The following is a 16089-nucleotide window of genomic DNA, read 5'->3' as shown; positions in this document are numbered from 1 at the left end:
GTGACGGGTATAAGCTTTAAGGACCTCATCTTAAAAGGGTTCATTTTATATATTTTTTACGCTTTCCCGACATTTTCATGCAAATGTTTTTCTTTTGTCTTGTAAATGAAAAGTATGGGTACTATGCATGTACGCCACTCTTTATTTTTTTGCAGTAGAATGGAGTTTATTTGCTATGTAGTGCAATTGGTATACTTGTAAAGCTATGTGGAAAAATATTCTGCCTGCAGAATTCTAGCAAAGTGCGGACTCTCCGTAAAAATGTCGGAAGACGTTTTTATTGACTTTGGTAGAAGTTTGAATGGTGGATTTTGGTCATTCTCTGAGATCAAAAGAAAACCTGCATCATATTAATATTAAGAGGTAAACGGGGGGATTATTCTTAATCTGGTAAATAAAAGCCTCGGAATTCTGTACAGAACATTACCACACGGAGGGATTTTTCTTGAGCTGCAAAAAAAGAAATCCACAGGTTTGTTTTGTGGGGGGAAATCAGCAGTTTAGCGATGTGAGGTTTTTTTCCCAGTTCTATATGTTTATTCACTGTTTGTTTATGCAATGTTTATTCAGTCTGTCATTGTGATGTGAAAATCTGTAAATCGTGACAGACAAAAATAAAAATCTGCACACATTCTGAGGAAAAGCCGAGACGTTGAGATGGCTGCTCCCACCCAGCTAGAGGATGTAAAATGACATCCTTCATTGTGCACATCTCAAGCACCACAGACCATTCTGAATAACATTTCATAGTAGGTGAGAAATGACATGCGTATTGTCGCATTCAGGCTATATATATAGTTTAAATTACAGGAAGTGTGTCATCGGTTGGCAGCTGCTAATTGGCTCAAGGTTTTACGCTTCATCCAATGAGTGCAAAAGTCAGACACGGGGTCTCGTCTCTGTTCTCACATACTGGCAAGAAAGGAACAAGACATGCAACTGGTCTTTATTATGTGCCTAGCAAAAGCTGTATGTGTATGTTTTATGATATTGGGCGTTTGTAGCAAGGCTGCAAAGGCCTGCAGTACATTTGAGAAGCTATTAACACAGGTAGACAATGTTTTACACAGGTTTGTGCTTTAGGTGTATTGCAGCTGCAGTGCACATCATGGTGCTGTTCTGAACGGCTCCTTTAAAGAAATCATTTCACTTGGTTGCCTTTGGAAAATAAAAATGTCTTCCTTTGCAGAGGAAGGGGTAATAGTAGTTGATGATAATAAAACATGCAGATTTGTATGTGTGTTTGAGATTAAGATGCAGGTGGAAACAGTTTGTGCGTGCATGAATAGTATGTACTGTATGACGGGGGTATATCCAACCTGACTGGGAGCTGCAATGTCTCAACCGTTGTCTCATTGTCAAGGGGCCACAATAAGGAAACATTTCTGCTTAATACCTGTATACATTGGCGCAGAGCATAGCCTGACCGTGTCCGTATATAGTGCCATGAGTTTGCGTCAGTGTGTAGTATCGTTTGACTGACAGTGTGTAGCAAGAGGCACTTTACACTGATACAGGACATAACCTGACGGCATCATACACTGACAGTGTATAACATGACACCAAATACAAGTGGGAATGGGGGGGGGGGTAAAGAGGGGGTGACACATGGGGAGGGGGGGTGGGGGTGACACATGGGGAGGGGGGGTGGGGGTGACACATGGGGAGGGGGGGTGGGGGTGACACATGGGGAGGGGGGATGGGGGTGACACATGGGGAGGGGGGATGGGGGTGACACATGGGGAGGGGGGATGGGGGTGAAACATGGGGAGGGGGGATGGGGGTGACACATGGGGAGGGGGGATGGGGATAACATGGGGAGGGGGGATGGGGTGACATGGGGAGAGGGGATGGGGGTGACATGGGAAGGGAGGGATGGGGGTGACATGGGGAGGGGGGGATGGGGGTGACATGGGATGGGGCGTGTGCTACGCTGAATGAAGAATTCTGATTGACGCAAAACTGACTAAGGAACAGTTCTGAAGATATTCTGAGATGTTTGTTTATTTTTTGCTCTGATTTATTAGGCGGTCGATATGTTCCAAGAAATAGCAAAGCATGTTCAGTGTCACAATAGTCAATAAATCTGTAGGCTGCTTAGAGAGAGGCCCGCAATGCATTGCAAAGGATATTCAAGTAAAATAGTGTGTATATGTAGAAGCATAGTATAGTATTTTCATTGTCTTCACGCATGTCCTTTTTGTGGTGCATCACGCAGTAAGAAGCCACACTTGAAGTACACACTTGTCACACTGTTGACCACGGTCTTCTTCTACTTCAGATTCTACACTTGTTATCTGTAAAAATAAAATGTAGACTCTTTCCAGATTCCCAGACATCTGCCACTGCTCCTTTTCCGTGTCTTGCTCACAAGTCTACGTTCCGTGTTGATCTGTCTGTTGGTGGACTCCAGGTGTCAGTCCTCGGGCCTCTCATTTTCTCTGTACTCCTGCGCACTTCATGACCTAATCAACTCCTTTGGCTTTTAAGTATTAACTCTACGCAGATGATACACAGATATGTCTATCCCCGCGTACCTCACACCTGCAATCTAGTCTTAAGTCTCTGACTTCTATATCCTCGTGGATATAACCCAAAAATAATGCCTAAAATGTTGCTCCTATTTTCTCCTAAATCTAGTCCAATATTCCCTTTTTCCATTACAGACAATGGACCCACCATGTATATTGTCACCAAAGCATGATGCTTTAGGTGGGACATTTGACTCCTTCCTTTCCTTCTACATTCACATTTATGCTCTGGATAAAACCTGTATATTTATCCACAATATTGCCACGGTCCGCCCTTATCCCCTCCCGTCTGGATTATTGTAAAATACTGCCAACAGTTCTCCCTGTCTCACAACTTTCTCCTTTGCAATCTATCCAAAACTCTACAGCAAAAATGATTGCACTTTTTTTCCAGAACAGTTCCAAGTCATCTCTTCCCTAAATCCCTCTCCTGGCTTCCCGTCAAGGGCCCCACCACCTACAACGTTATTCTTACCTTTTAAGGTTCTACCCTCATCAGCCCCTCCCTACACATCAGCTTTAATCTCTCGTTATGGCCCCTGCCCGTCTCCTGCGCGCTACCCATAACCGTTTCCTTTTGCCCCCTTTCACCTTTGACTCTCTTGCCTTTAACCTTTCCCCCTCAGTGCACATTACCTGTGGAACTCCCCAACGCTCTGTTCATGCCAAGCAGCTTCTCTCCTCACCTTTAACTCATACCTAATCACCGCTTCTGAATGAAACATTTTCATAGCCTGAATTCGTGGTTACTGTCCCACACCCACAGTCACTCACTCCTACCAAATATTGTGGCCAAGCACTGCTATTTACTGCACTTTTCCCCTCACCTGCTGTCTGTGTAAGTCTCCCATCATATCGCTCCGATTGTAAGCCGGGGCAGGGATTTCCTTTCCTATTGTCTGACTTTGTTTGTTGCACTTATTGTATTATAATTCCCTGTACTGTATTGTATATTTTGTAAAGCACCGAGTACACTGTAAGTGCCACTGCACCTTGCCCCGGGCTCTTCCCCACAACATTTAAACTGATTGCCGGAGGTGAGCTCAGGGCCTGTGTAAGTGCCTCTTACCTTCTCTCCTGAGCCGGCATCTCCTCCTGCATTGGCGTGACGCCGCGTCGCCATGACAACGCCACGTAGGAGGAGGAGATTCTGCTTCGGAAAAGGTAACCACACTGCACCGAACGTCGCAAAACGCACACCCGGCCCTGAATATATGGACAAGACCTCTTTTGTCCCCTATAGGACATCTGATCCATTGTAATGCATTTGTTTTTTCGCTTTAACTTCAGTTTCCGTCTTCTCTTTGTTCTATTTATTTTCTTTCAGACAGGATGAACAGCCGAGACCCTTTGCCCTTCACCCCTGCTTAAAAACCACAGAGGAGGAGGTCAGATACCTGCAGACCTGTGCTCAGGTGTTGGTGCTCTGCCTGCTGCCCACGCGGGACGCGCAGTCTCGCAGCTTGCGCATCGTTCTCTCAGAAATACTCGCAACTAAAGGTGCGTTTCCGAGAGGGAGACAACTCCTAGATCCAGATTCCAGATCAGGGGTGGCCAACTCCAGTCCTCAAGGGCCACCAACAGGTCAGGTTTTAAGGACACCCCTGCTTCAGCACAGGTGGCTCAACGGATGCACAGTCTTCTGGACTGAACTGTGTTAATTTCAAGTCCGGGAGCCCCCTGCTTCCTGAGATTCTTTCCTCCGTAGGCCATGCCGTGAAAGGCCCCGGCTGGGCGAGCAATGTGCTGATGTAAAGGTCCCGCATTACACAGCCAGACGTCACAGCTTCCTATTGGCCTGCCAGACGCAGGACCTTTAAACATGCATGACATGCCGGCAGCACCTACGGAGGTAAGTATCTCAGGAAACATGGGGTCCCCAGTGCTGAAAGTAATGCAGTCCAGCTCCGGAGATTCCCTGCTTCCCACCTAGTGGTGTGTGTGTGTGTGTGTGTGTGTGTGTGTGTGTGTGTGTGTGTGTGTGTGTGTGTGTGTTTTACAGCGGAATCAGACTGCACGTTGAGAGGATTTACTCCGTGCACCATCAGGTCTGTCTACAATACACCTATTTACTTCTGAGAAGGGTCATTCCCTAATTGGTGACTATTGTTCTCTAGCTGTAAGCTAATACACAGACTACAATTACTCTTATATGCTCCAGTGGTTACCTCCTCCTTACCATCAATTGCCTCCTCGCTGACACGTTCCTCATATGTGTCACTTGCATATTGCTGCTAACCATTTCATTTTATTTTTTGTCATTATTGCTTTTTAAACACACCAGTTTTGCATTGTCCTTGAGACTATTCTGGTTATTAATAAATTCCAGTTCATATTATTCATTGTACGGAACTGGCGCTTCTTTCTTTTATATATATATATATATATTTTGATAGGTCACTGGCACTCCTGTAGTAAATCAATAGTGGGCTGGTGCATGTCCCATAGAAATAATAAAAAGCATACGTTACCATGAAGCAGCAAAGAGGCGACAGCACTCAGACAGTAACAAATCAGAATTATGTATTGAATGTATAGCACATATCTCCAATGTTTCGATCCCCCTGAGGGGGCACATGGAGATATGTGCTATATGTTCAATACATAATTCTGCTTTGTTACTGTCTGAGTGCTGTCGCCTCTTTGCCGCTTCATGGTAACGTATGCTATATATATATATTCAAACTTTATACTTATTACTTTATGTTTTGTCAATTGAATGTAGCATTGGGCACCCCTGTCTTTTGTTGTATGTGTATATATATATATATTATTATTATTTTTTTGTAAAGGAAATGCTCCTTTGTATATGTATACACTCCTCTGTGACACTCATATGCTTATATATATGTTGTGGTTATTTTGGGGGTTCAATAGGAGCTTGTTGGGTGTCCAGTACGTTTTATATGTATAATTTCAGAAGTGGTACAGTTCAATATTTCATATTTAGGTATTAGAACATTTTAGTCCCCCACCCAGCATCACGATCCGTAAATATGTAAAGCAAATATAACCAGGTCCAACAGCAGTCATGGACTACAGTAGTTATTACTTTAGAACATGGTTACTGGATACATTTGTGGCCTTTTGTCTGGCGTCATCTGACGTCACGATGTCATGTGATGTCAAAGCGGCGTCGTGACCCATGGCGACATGTTGCCAGAAACCGCCGAAGACAAGGTAAGTGAAGCATACAGACGCCTCGCGTGCTTCCCCTGCATTTCATTTACATGTTGTGGGGAAGAACGCGGGACCTCTGTAAGCACCGCACCCCCCAGAAAACGTTGCAGCCCCCAGTTTGCGCACCCCCAGAAAGCGCCCACGCAGGCGTGACCGGTAAGTGCCGATCACGCAGACGCGGCCGGCTTGCTCAGGTGCGGTCGGCCTCGTTTGTCTCATGCAAAATTTGTCCCGGGAATAATATGGTACCATTCTTATGCCATTGAAGCAACATGAGCCCACCCCTGTCGTAAATCAGCTACTTAGGTGACATTTACAAATTGGGGGAAAAAAACTGTCTTCTGATGTTTAGAAGTCTGACTCCATATATAAAAGACCTCATAACTTTGTGGCCATAATACGTAGACACACCATGGGTCATATCAATAGGTTCAGGCACGTTGGACGAATGTAACAAGACTAATTTTGACTGACTTGCCCCCTATGTTTGAGCGACAAACGGATATCTGTCCCTTGCCACCTCCTGAACATGAAAGGGTTCCCATCATTTGTTTTGTTTTAATTGCAACATTTACAAATATCTATCGGGCAGTGTTAGTCACACCCCTTGGCACTCTAGAACCCTTTCAGGAATGCTTTGAAAGTACCTCTAAAAGTGTCCTGTTTACTTGAGTGTCAGAAGAGCCGTAATTTAATCCCAACTCTGGCAAAACCGATGCCCTGATCACCAGATTCTATCCGTCCTACAAACTTTGCCTGGTCAATGTTTTAACAGGCCATAAAACATTTATTTGTATTTTTTAAGTCAAACTGTTACCACCTTAACCCCTGAAGTACCAGATTGATTAAAATATTTAATATCTCATGATATTATCATCACAATGACATAGAAAAGTTTGCCATATTTTATGAAGCTTTGCTAACTGTTTTTGCTTTTTAATACTAGACCTATGTTTTTCCATGGGACCTAAGTCCAGTTCTTTTTTACACTGCTCCTCGTCTATCGAGGTAACAGAGGAGCTCTTACATTCTCTCACAATTATGCCCTTCACTGACAGTCTTAAATATTGCTCACTTTTTTGTATTCATTTTTTTTTTATTATACAAAACCCTTCTTCAAGCCACCAATTTAGTACAAACAATCCATGTGTTAGAGACATTTCAGCTTCAATAATGCCACTGTCAGTAAAAGGCTGGATATTGAATAAGATTTAAATTTAGGGAGAGATTAATTGCGGGTCAATCATTATTTTTATTTTTTTTAATCTAATTGGTCACACAGGACGTTTCTCTTAATATTGTGGATTTTAGTCAAGTGTAATGGTGGAGATTTGTTTCTCTCTGAAAAATACAATTTTACATTAGGTAGAGGTTAAGATTTTATCTCAATTGTCTTTTTGTGGCGTAATATTCCATTGTTAAACTGAGAGAAAAGCGTGGATTTAGTGCTCACAAATGCTGCTCCCCATGATTGATTTCCATAGGTATCTCAGAGGCTGGGCTCAGTTCTGCCTCTCTCTTCTTTCATGTTTCTTGACAGATCATTTTCACAATTGCCCAGACATTCTACATGTGTGTTTAATGGCGCAGAGAAGGATGCAGGAAGCCATGTTAAATGTGGACCACACAAAAAAAAAAATCTTTTCTGCACAGCATTTTTCCTTTGAAGTACCACGAGCAAATTTGTCAGAAATTGTAAAAATGTAATGCATCCATATAATGCCTTTCTTCAATACATCTAGTCAATCTGTGTGTGCAGATCTATACTGCATTGCAATGTTATACATCGACATTTCCATTAATTCCTTCACTATCGGAGAACTGAACAAAACTCTTGTGGTATTGCAGGACATTGAATATTCGTCCATCTCTCCAGTGAGCTTCATTTTCGTGTGCCCTTGTTTTGTTTCCTCAGTGCTGAAGCCCTTGGTGGAGCTGCTGAGTGATCCGGATTATATTAATCAGATGTTGCTCAGTCAGCTGGAGTACAGAGAACAGGTGAATGAGCGTCACAAGAAGACCTACACATACGCTCCTTCTTATGAGGAGTTCATCAAACTCATCACTAGCAGCTCTGACATTGAGTTCCTGAAACAGCTAAGGTACCGGACATTCTCTTATGATTAGGTGCTGGGAAAAGGAAAACTGTGATAAGCCATATACCCAAGGGCACATTGTAGTTTGGAGTTTTATTTGGTGTTGACACAGTGTTTGTCAGAACAAGCAATGTCTTTTATAATAAAAGTATAACTTTTATGGCTCACCGATGTTTTAGGAAAAGGATTTAGTTGCATCCCTGTGACGGGTAACCAGGCTACATAATAACGGTTAAGCCCTCTGGTTACCCCTGAAACCGTGGGGTCCCTTGTATTTACATAAACACCATAAGACAGGGACCAGGGATAATACATGTGGAAAATAAAGTGACCCCTGCTTTTTTCTGTTTTCATGTTCCCTTGGCCCTAGAACTGTGAGGTTTCTTGTGTGTCAGTTTTAGGGGGGATATTTGGGTAGAAATGCAATTATTTTGTTTGCAGGAAGTCGGGGGCCGAAGTTATTGGTAGTCCTTTAATTCTCCCTGGCGATTAGGCATGATTTGCCGGTACGCAGGGGGAATTACACCGGGGCAACTGTCCCCCCCAGACTCCTGGATCCCAAATCCAGTTCCCTTATAAATATAAGGTTCCCCAATGCGTAAACTTTATTAAAGTATTCTTTATAATGTTTTAGACGTTTACTACAGTATAAGGCTCTATACGGTCAGCCAGAGCATCAGCATAGACGCCGGCATGTCTCTCTAGAGTTCGTAGTTCAAAGAGGAAAGGATGTCCAGAGGTGAGAAAACAGTTTAGTGGGCGAGGAAGGGTGAATTTCCAAGTCCGGAGAACAAACCCTGTGCCTTTTGTACCTGCCCAGCGGGTGGCAATGAGTTAGCTGGGGGAGATACAGCTCGTAGGCGCTTCTCCCATTGGCTAAATCATATTTCCCGCTCACCCAGCATTTCGAGCCGGCTTGGCACGCCGCCTCCTCTGATGTCAACCCAGAGACGAGCCCCTGTTTCTATTGGCTGGCGGGGAGGAATTCCCACACTCTGATCGCTCCTCCTTCCTCCATACTGAACATAGCTCAGTGGCGGGTATGTAAGGAGAAGCCCCAGTCGGAGAACCAGACTATTTTGTGGCTTGAATCGATGAAGCCAAGGCGGGCTTTTCAAAGTTGCTCTGTCCCAAATAGCAGAGCAACCGGCTTCGTTTTGAAGCTAGGAAAGTCTGCCCTGCAGAGACTAAGTCAGACGCGAGGACCAAGTTCTCATATGAGAACGTAGCGGTCACGGTCAGGAGTTCCTGACGAAAACAGTTCCAGGACTATCGGGACTAGGTCCCGGTCAGGAGTTTCTGCTGAATCTCGGTCCAGGACGTCCGAAACAAGGTTCCGATCAAGGTAAGCCCTTGCATGCGGGGTGCTCTGCACCTAGGAAATGCTAGATCTCAACCCCCAAACCCCAGTAAGTGTGTATATTTCTGTATTTTCAAGGTTTTATCCAAATAAACCCCATTTTATTTCACTACCTTGTTTTGCCTATTGAATGATCCCTGAAATATAAATGTGTTAAAGGACCTGGTCTAACGTGACAATCCCTTCTTCAGGATTTGTTACAAGTTATAACAAACTTCCAATTAAGACAAATTGTACTATTAAACTTCACGCATGTGTTGCATCTTACAATGCATTGCTTAGTGTAAAATGTAAGTGGTACTGAAAATGTGAATATTTCCTTTTAAATCCGTGATCTACTTCACATTTCAGTTACATTTATATGACCGTCGTTAGCTTTTATGCTTTTCTCTTTATGTACTGAAGTTATGCGCCTATTGCTGAAAGTTTTACATTGTTATGGGGAACAGAAAGTCATTACAAGGCACACTATAATGTATTAAAAACGTTTGTAAATAATAAACAGACTAAAATAAGCAAGACAGATATTATTCGAAAAGGGGAGAGAAAACAAAAAAGCGCAAGTGAAAAAAGCGCTGTTAGAAAAAAATAGATCGTTCGGCTTACATACAGTTGCATGAAAAATGTAGTGAACCGTGTCAGATTTTAACATATTTCATACCAAAAATGTTATTAGATCTTCATCTAAACCCTTACATTTTCACAAAAAAAACAAATGATTTGATGAATAGAAACTTTACAAAATGTTTAAGCGGCGATTCATATATTATGGTATTTTTTTCCAACACATTGAATGTAGATCAAGATAACCTGAGCAAACAAATTACAGCGTTTCTTTATGCACAAATGATTCAACATTCATGTATGTGAACCTTTTGATTCAGTACCTGGAGGTACTCCCTTGAGCAGCAATGACTTCAACTAAGCATTTCCTGTAACTGCTGGTCAGTCTCTCACATCGGTTTTGAGGAATCTTGGCCTATTCCTCCTTACAGAACTGCTTCAACTCAGTGACATTTGAGGGCTTCCTTGCATGAACAGCTCACTTCAGGACCTGCCACAACATTTTGATGGGGTTTAGGTCCAGACTTTGCCTAGATCATTCTAAAACACGGAATTTTATCTTCTGCAGCCATTCTTTTGTAGATCTGCATGTATGTTTAGAATCATTGTCTTGCTGCGTGACCCACTTTCGCTTCAGCTCACAGATGGATGGATGGCTTGATATTCTCCTCTATAATCTTCTGATATAATACAGAATTCAGGGTTGTGTCAAGGATGACAAGCCGTCCAGGTTGGCAAGCCGTCCAGGTCTTGAGGCAGTAAAGCAGCCCCAAACCATCACACTCCCACCACCATGCTTGGCGGTTGGGATGAGGTTCTTCTGTTTGAACGCAGTGTTTGGTTTTCGCCAAAAAGAACATTTCTCATTGATACCAAAAAGTTCTACATTTGACTCGTCTGTCACAGATCATTGTTCCAGAAGACTTGTGAAATATCTATGTGCTCTTTGACAAACTTCAGACAAGTTGTAATGTTCTTTTTAGAAACCAGTGGTTTCCTCCTGGCTATCCTTGCATGAGCACCATTCTTGTTCAATCTTTTTCTGATAGTGGAGTCATGAACACTTACATTAGCCAAGGCGAGAGTGCCCTGCACATCCTTGGATGTTACTCTGGGGTACTTTGTAATTTCCTGGATGAATTTCCGGTTTGTTCTTGGACAGATTTTGGTAGGACGATCGCTCCTAGGTAGAGTGACCGTGATCTTGAACTTTCTCCATTTGTAGACTATCTATCTGACCGTGGATTGGTGGAGCCCCAAATCCTTAGAAATTGTTTTGTAACCCTTTCTAGACTGATGAGCATCAATAACTACTTTTCTGAGGTCGTCTGAGATTTCTACTAGCAGGCCCGGACACCGGAGCGACATTGTGTAACGGAGCCATAGAATGGAGGGACTTGTTTGTCTACAGGCTGATTTTTATTTATTTTTTAGCAAATATATGTGTGATATTTATTATGGAAGCTGAACAATCTATTTTTCAACACTGAATTATACTATTGGCGTTTCTCTTGCACTTTTTTATCTTCTCACCACTTCTTCAAATATTTTGATAGGGTGAGATTGAAAGCATCTTACCAGGAGGAGCAGCTGCAGGATATGGATCCCCAGAATAGGGAGTTCCTGTCTTTATCCTCAACTTATCAGCATAATACTGCTGATTCATATTCTTATGGACATAAAGACAGCTGAGGACGTTATACTATAGAGCAGTTTGCTGGAATAGAGATTTCACTTGATTAGATATATACTGATTGAGTGACCTTTTGTTAGCTCTTCATATGCGCTAATTATCACTTTGGATTTGTGAAGTCACACTTGGTATCACTTTTTTTTAAGTTATGTTTATTATCCCTTAATTAGATCACTGGATACATTGTATATTCACTGTCTCTATTATCTTTTAACGCCCTTCCACTTTCCCTTCCCCCTTCCCCCTTCTCACTATTATTTGTATATAGGTGTGTGTTTGTGTGTGTGTGTGTGTGTATGTGTACATAACAAAGAGGATAGGCACTCCTCACTGCACAAAAGTTGAATTTATTAGGTCAATGTTTAGACTCATACATTGGCCTTTCTCAAAATGATTTGTGAGGTACATGAAATAATACAGAAATGCTGGATCTTCAGAGAGAAAAGCTGTATCTGAACTTAAAATTGAACAACTTTTTTGTAAAATGTTTATAAAAGTGACCCAAATAAGTTTGTTTGAGGATTTATGAAGAATTGCATTGCAATAACGGCAACAAGGACGCACAAAACAATCACAATCCACAATACTGTAAGTGTTTTGGGATCCATTGTTTTGCTGTAGTATGAAGACGTTTTGACCTTCTGTTGCTAAGGCTGGGGAGAAAATGGTTCATAGAAAGAAAAAAGATGCGTGTCTGCTCACATCAGAGGACTCATTAAAGTGCTGCAGGTTACAGAGCTGTGGTGAGGTTGGGCTCAGAGGACACGTTAGGAGGAAGAAGGCAGTCAGAATGTCTGTATTTACATTTAGGAAGCTCTGGAATTCCTGCAAGAGAAAAGGTTGTTTATTTCCCCAGGGTCTGTTCTGCTCGTAGCTGCAAAGACTGTCTAGCACTGATTGTATGTATTTATTTTGGGGTATGCTAGTGTCAAGACTCTTCTTTTTTTTTTTTTTTTTTTTTAATTTAAAAAAAAATAAAAATATTCTTGAAGTATTAAGACCAGTTAACTACTTCACCACCAGAACCGCATTGTTTTACAGGCACCTCTGATAGTAAAGAGATTCAATTGGGATACCACCAGTAACTACAGCAACTAATTAGCATTTTGCTTTAACTGGACCAACTTTGATAGTCCTTGTCAATTGATGCAAACTCTACAGGGTGGCCTAGCCCTAGGGTATTTGCAGAGAGTCTCTACAGTATGTATATTGAGAATCTGTGCTGATATTTGCCAGTGAGAATCTCATCTCATCACATCACGTAATGTGTATTGGAGTTGCAGTAAACTTAACCCTTTCACTTCAATGTGTTGCAGGTCCCACTGTGCACGTGTGTTTCCTGCTGGATACACAAGCATATTTTTTAAAAATGGAGAGAAAAAACATCCACTGTATAAGGCTTTGGAAATATTGAAGGGTGCATTTACTCGTCGCCCATGTTCGAACGGCCTATGGAGGTCTCCAAAGCATGATATTGTTGTATGACCTGAGATGTTCAGTGGGTTATTCATTACACTGCGATAGTTCTAATCGGGGCACTATTTGGAAGCTCCCATTGACTTTAGAGGTTTTACAGTCTGGCACTACCTTGGGGAAACTGAGAAATCTGTATTCGCTCCTGAATGTTTGTGTTTACTGTCACATTTGAGTCTTCATTTAAAGCTGCAGTTCAGGCAATATCCTGCATGTGTGTTTTTTTTTTTTAATAAATCAGTTCTGTAGTAAGAAAAAATACTTTTAGCATTTTCTGTTTTAAAAAACAACAACTTTGAAAGACCAATTTTCTTGTTTTCTATTTTAACAAGCATGCTTGTTCCTATAGCAATGATTTACATTCCCCATATTTAAAGATGTCGCCAAACTTTGCCGATCAATAGACGGAGAACAAATTGGCCGACAGCTATGCAGTTTTTTAGGTAAGTAGAGATTGCCCACATGAAACGATTGAAGTTAAAAAAAAACAAAAAAACGGGAGCCTGAACTGCAGCTTTAAGACACACTTAAATTAAATCTGAAAACTGAAATAAATTGGCAGAAAACACCACAGCATACAACAAATATGTTGGGTTAGGGGCGAGAGGTGACAGCATAATTACGGCTTACTCTGAAGAGGGGATGGTGACAAGTGCATTGTCTCAGGTTTGGAGTGGGGCTAGTGTTCTTTAAGGTCTTTTCTAGGGACAATACGAATAGGATAAAAAAGGAAGAATATTAAGTTCTGTTGTTGCGGGTTAACACTGCTGAACCGGCGTTCAGTGCCTTTCACTTGAATGGAAATGAATGCCCATTTGGTTGCATTAGCCCCTAACAGACCATATTGTATAAACACCATAGATCTGCAACAGTGTTAACACTCCATGTACGGTATGATGGTTTATCCCTGAGGTGTGTGTACGTGGAGTGGTGTGTTATAAATGTGTACACATATGTAAACATATTTATACTGTATATTATCACACACATGTATACGTGTGTTTGTGTATGTGTACACACACACGTGCTATACAGTACATTGTTATTATCCATTTGTCTGTACCAACTACACTTGATTAACAGCAGTAAATCTTGAATGCCTGTACTGTTTTCTGTCTGAGCTTGGTGCTCTTCCTGCTCACAAATCAATAACTTGAACACCTATCCATCAGGATTAGTAGTGCAGAGATGATGTGTGGATGTTCTAGAGCAGAAAAGGATTTCGTTGCCTGGCTACTTATTGTTCAGTTGTTGTAGAAATCGCGGTCTGCACCAGGGCCAGCACTGCACAGTGTTTACTGAAATTATCTTTCATTAGATTCCATCTAAAGTATGGGTTGACATGGCCATTATCCGTGAGATGGCACAGCACGAATGGAGCGGTTTGCTCCCTCTGTTCTACGGCTCGTCAATTGGAGGAAATAACTTGCGATATTACGTATTTAGAACTAAATCACGTGGCAGCTCAATTTCATTCATAGTTTTGTGATCATTTCACATATGCAAACTGCAGCCCAAATGACAGTTCTTTTTGAACCGCATAGAAACTGGATTAATTAACCTTTTTTCGTCCTGCTAGAAACAGAGAGGTGTCAGAAATGAGTGACGTTGGAAATTATTGGACGTTCGTATGTGTGAAATTTGTGGTAGATACTGTATTAAAAAAAGCTGATTTCATCATTAGTTTGTGTAGCGTTCCAGAAAACCTTTGCATGTCTCTTCCTGGCAATATTACGGTTCTACTCCAGGTTAGATTAAAAGTTTTAAAAAAAATGAAGCACTTTTAAACCTACACTGTAGCATTCATTTTCAGACTTGAATGTATTCCCCCCCCCAACTCCACTTTCAACTTCACATCCCATGTCCTGTGTTCTGCTATTGTTCTTCCCTTTTTCTTTTCATAGCGCACTAGTATTTGCTTGTAAACATGTCGACTTTTAGCCCCTGTTATAATAGGTGCTGCCTTCCCTCACTGGAAGTCATGGCTGAGAAGCCAAAGAGTAAATGCTTTTTATATGTATTAAGAACGTGAAAGCAAAAAATGTTTATCGAGAACAGAAGCAAAACAATTTGAATGAATTGTAATTTAACACTAGTTTGATTTTCTTTCTTTTTCTTTTATTTATTTGTGTCCAATATACAGTACTTTATTTTAGCATTCTATAGATTCTTTGCAGAAATACTAGTGATATAATAGATGTGAAATGCAAAATAAGCACTCCATTTACCACACACACTTTGGAGCATTTTGGGTAGATCTAAATGTACCTTAGCTTTATGCAGGTGCACATAGAATGAACCTTGGCCAGCTGACGTCCTAAAATGGATGAAGAAAAATATGTGCACAGCACTCCGATAGCAGGAAAGCACAATATTTTTGACCCACGGCAAAGTACAAAAAAAAAGAAGATAGAAACCTGGGCAACATTTGGCTTCTAACCAATCCTTTGCCAAGCTGAGGATGCCTGAGAAAGGGTTAGGCCCGTTCTATACTGCGTGCCTATGCAAACGCGCGTGCACATGCCGCATGCTTTTTGTATGTACTGTATACTGTGAGAGCTGTGAAGGTACAGTGTGTGTGTGTGTGTGTGTGTGTGTGTATGTATGTGTAATTTATTATTTATTAAAAAAAAAAACCATTGGTAAAAAATAAAATATTTATTAAAGCCAACTAAAATTCCGCGCGCGCACGGCGTAGCATGCACCCGGCACCACTATAGAACGTGCCTAAGTCAACGTTACCCGGTTCCTTAGAGAGACTAGACAGAGAGACTTCTATTTCCCATATCAGCAATATTCACACGGTATGATGCCAGTACTATAATCATGTTCCTGGAGTGCCTCAGCCTATGCATACTTATGTGTGTGTGCATGTATTTTTGTATTATTATTGAGATCTAATTCTGAAGTACGATGTGTTGCATCAGGGGTGTGTAAACTTTTGAGCCTGCGCTCGCGCACACCCTTACCTGTTCGCCGTTGTTTTCTGACGTCACAACGTCATGTGATGCCGCGTTGCCATGGCGACACGTCTCCCGAAGCCGCTGGAGACTGGGTAAGCGAGTTACGGAGGCCTCGCATTTCATTTAAGTGCTTTGGGGAAGAGTGCGGGGCCTCTGTAAGCGTTGCGCTCCTCCCCTCCAGAAAATTTTACGCCCCCCAGTTTGCGCACCCCGTGAAAGAATCAACCAT

At 41.9% G+C, this 16089-nt stretch overlaps 1 protein-coding gene across 2 annotated transcripts in view; it reads left to right on the top strand.

Annotated features, from left to right (window-relative positions):
• Nucleotides 1–16089, top strand: part of SNX25 (sorting nexin 25) — a 179590-nt gene that overhangs the window by 92445 nt on the left and 71056 nt on the right. The window contains exons 4-5 of one of the 2 annotated variants that reach the window (XM_075610237.1): nucleotides 3859–4031; nucleotides 7627–7813. The exons of the other annotated variant lie outside the window; for it this stretch is intronic. Of the exons in view, the coding sequence (XP_075466352.1) occupies nucleotides 3859–4031; nucleotides 7627–7813 (360 nt within the window). The remainder of the gene's footprint in view (nucleotides 1–3858; nucleotides 4032–7626; nucleotides 7814–16089) is intronic. 2 annotated transcript variants of the gene reach the window in all.

The sequence above is a fragment of the Ascaphus truei genome, chromosome 1 (genome assembly GCF_040206685.1).
Source record: "Ascaphus truei isolate aAscTru1 chromosome 1, aAscTru1.hap1, whole genome shotgun sequence".
Lineage (NCBI taxonomy): Eukaryota > Metazoa > Chordata > Amphibia > Anura > Ascaphidae > Ascaphus > Ascaphus truei.
The sequence above is the reverse complement of the archived record's forward strand: the minus strand, read 5'-3'. Positions and strand labels throughout refer to the sequence as shown.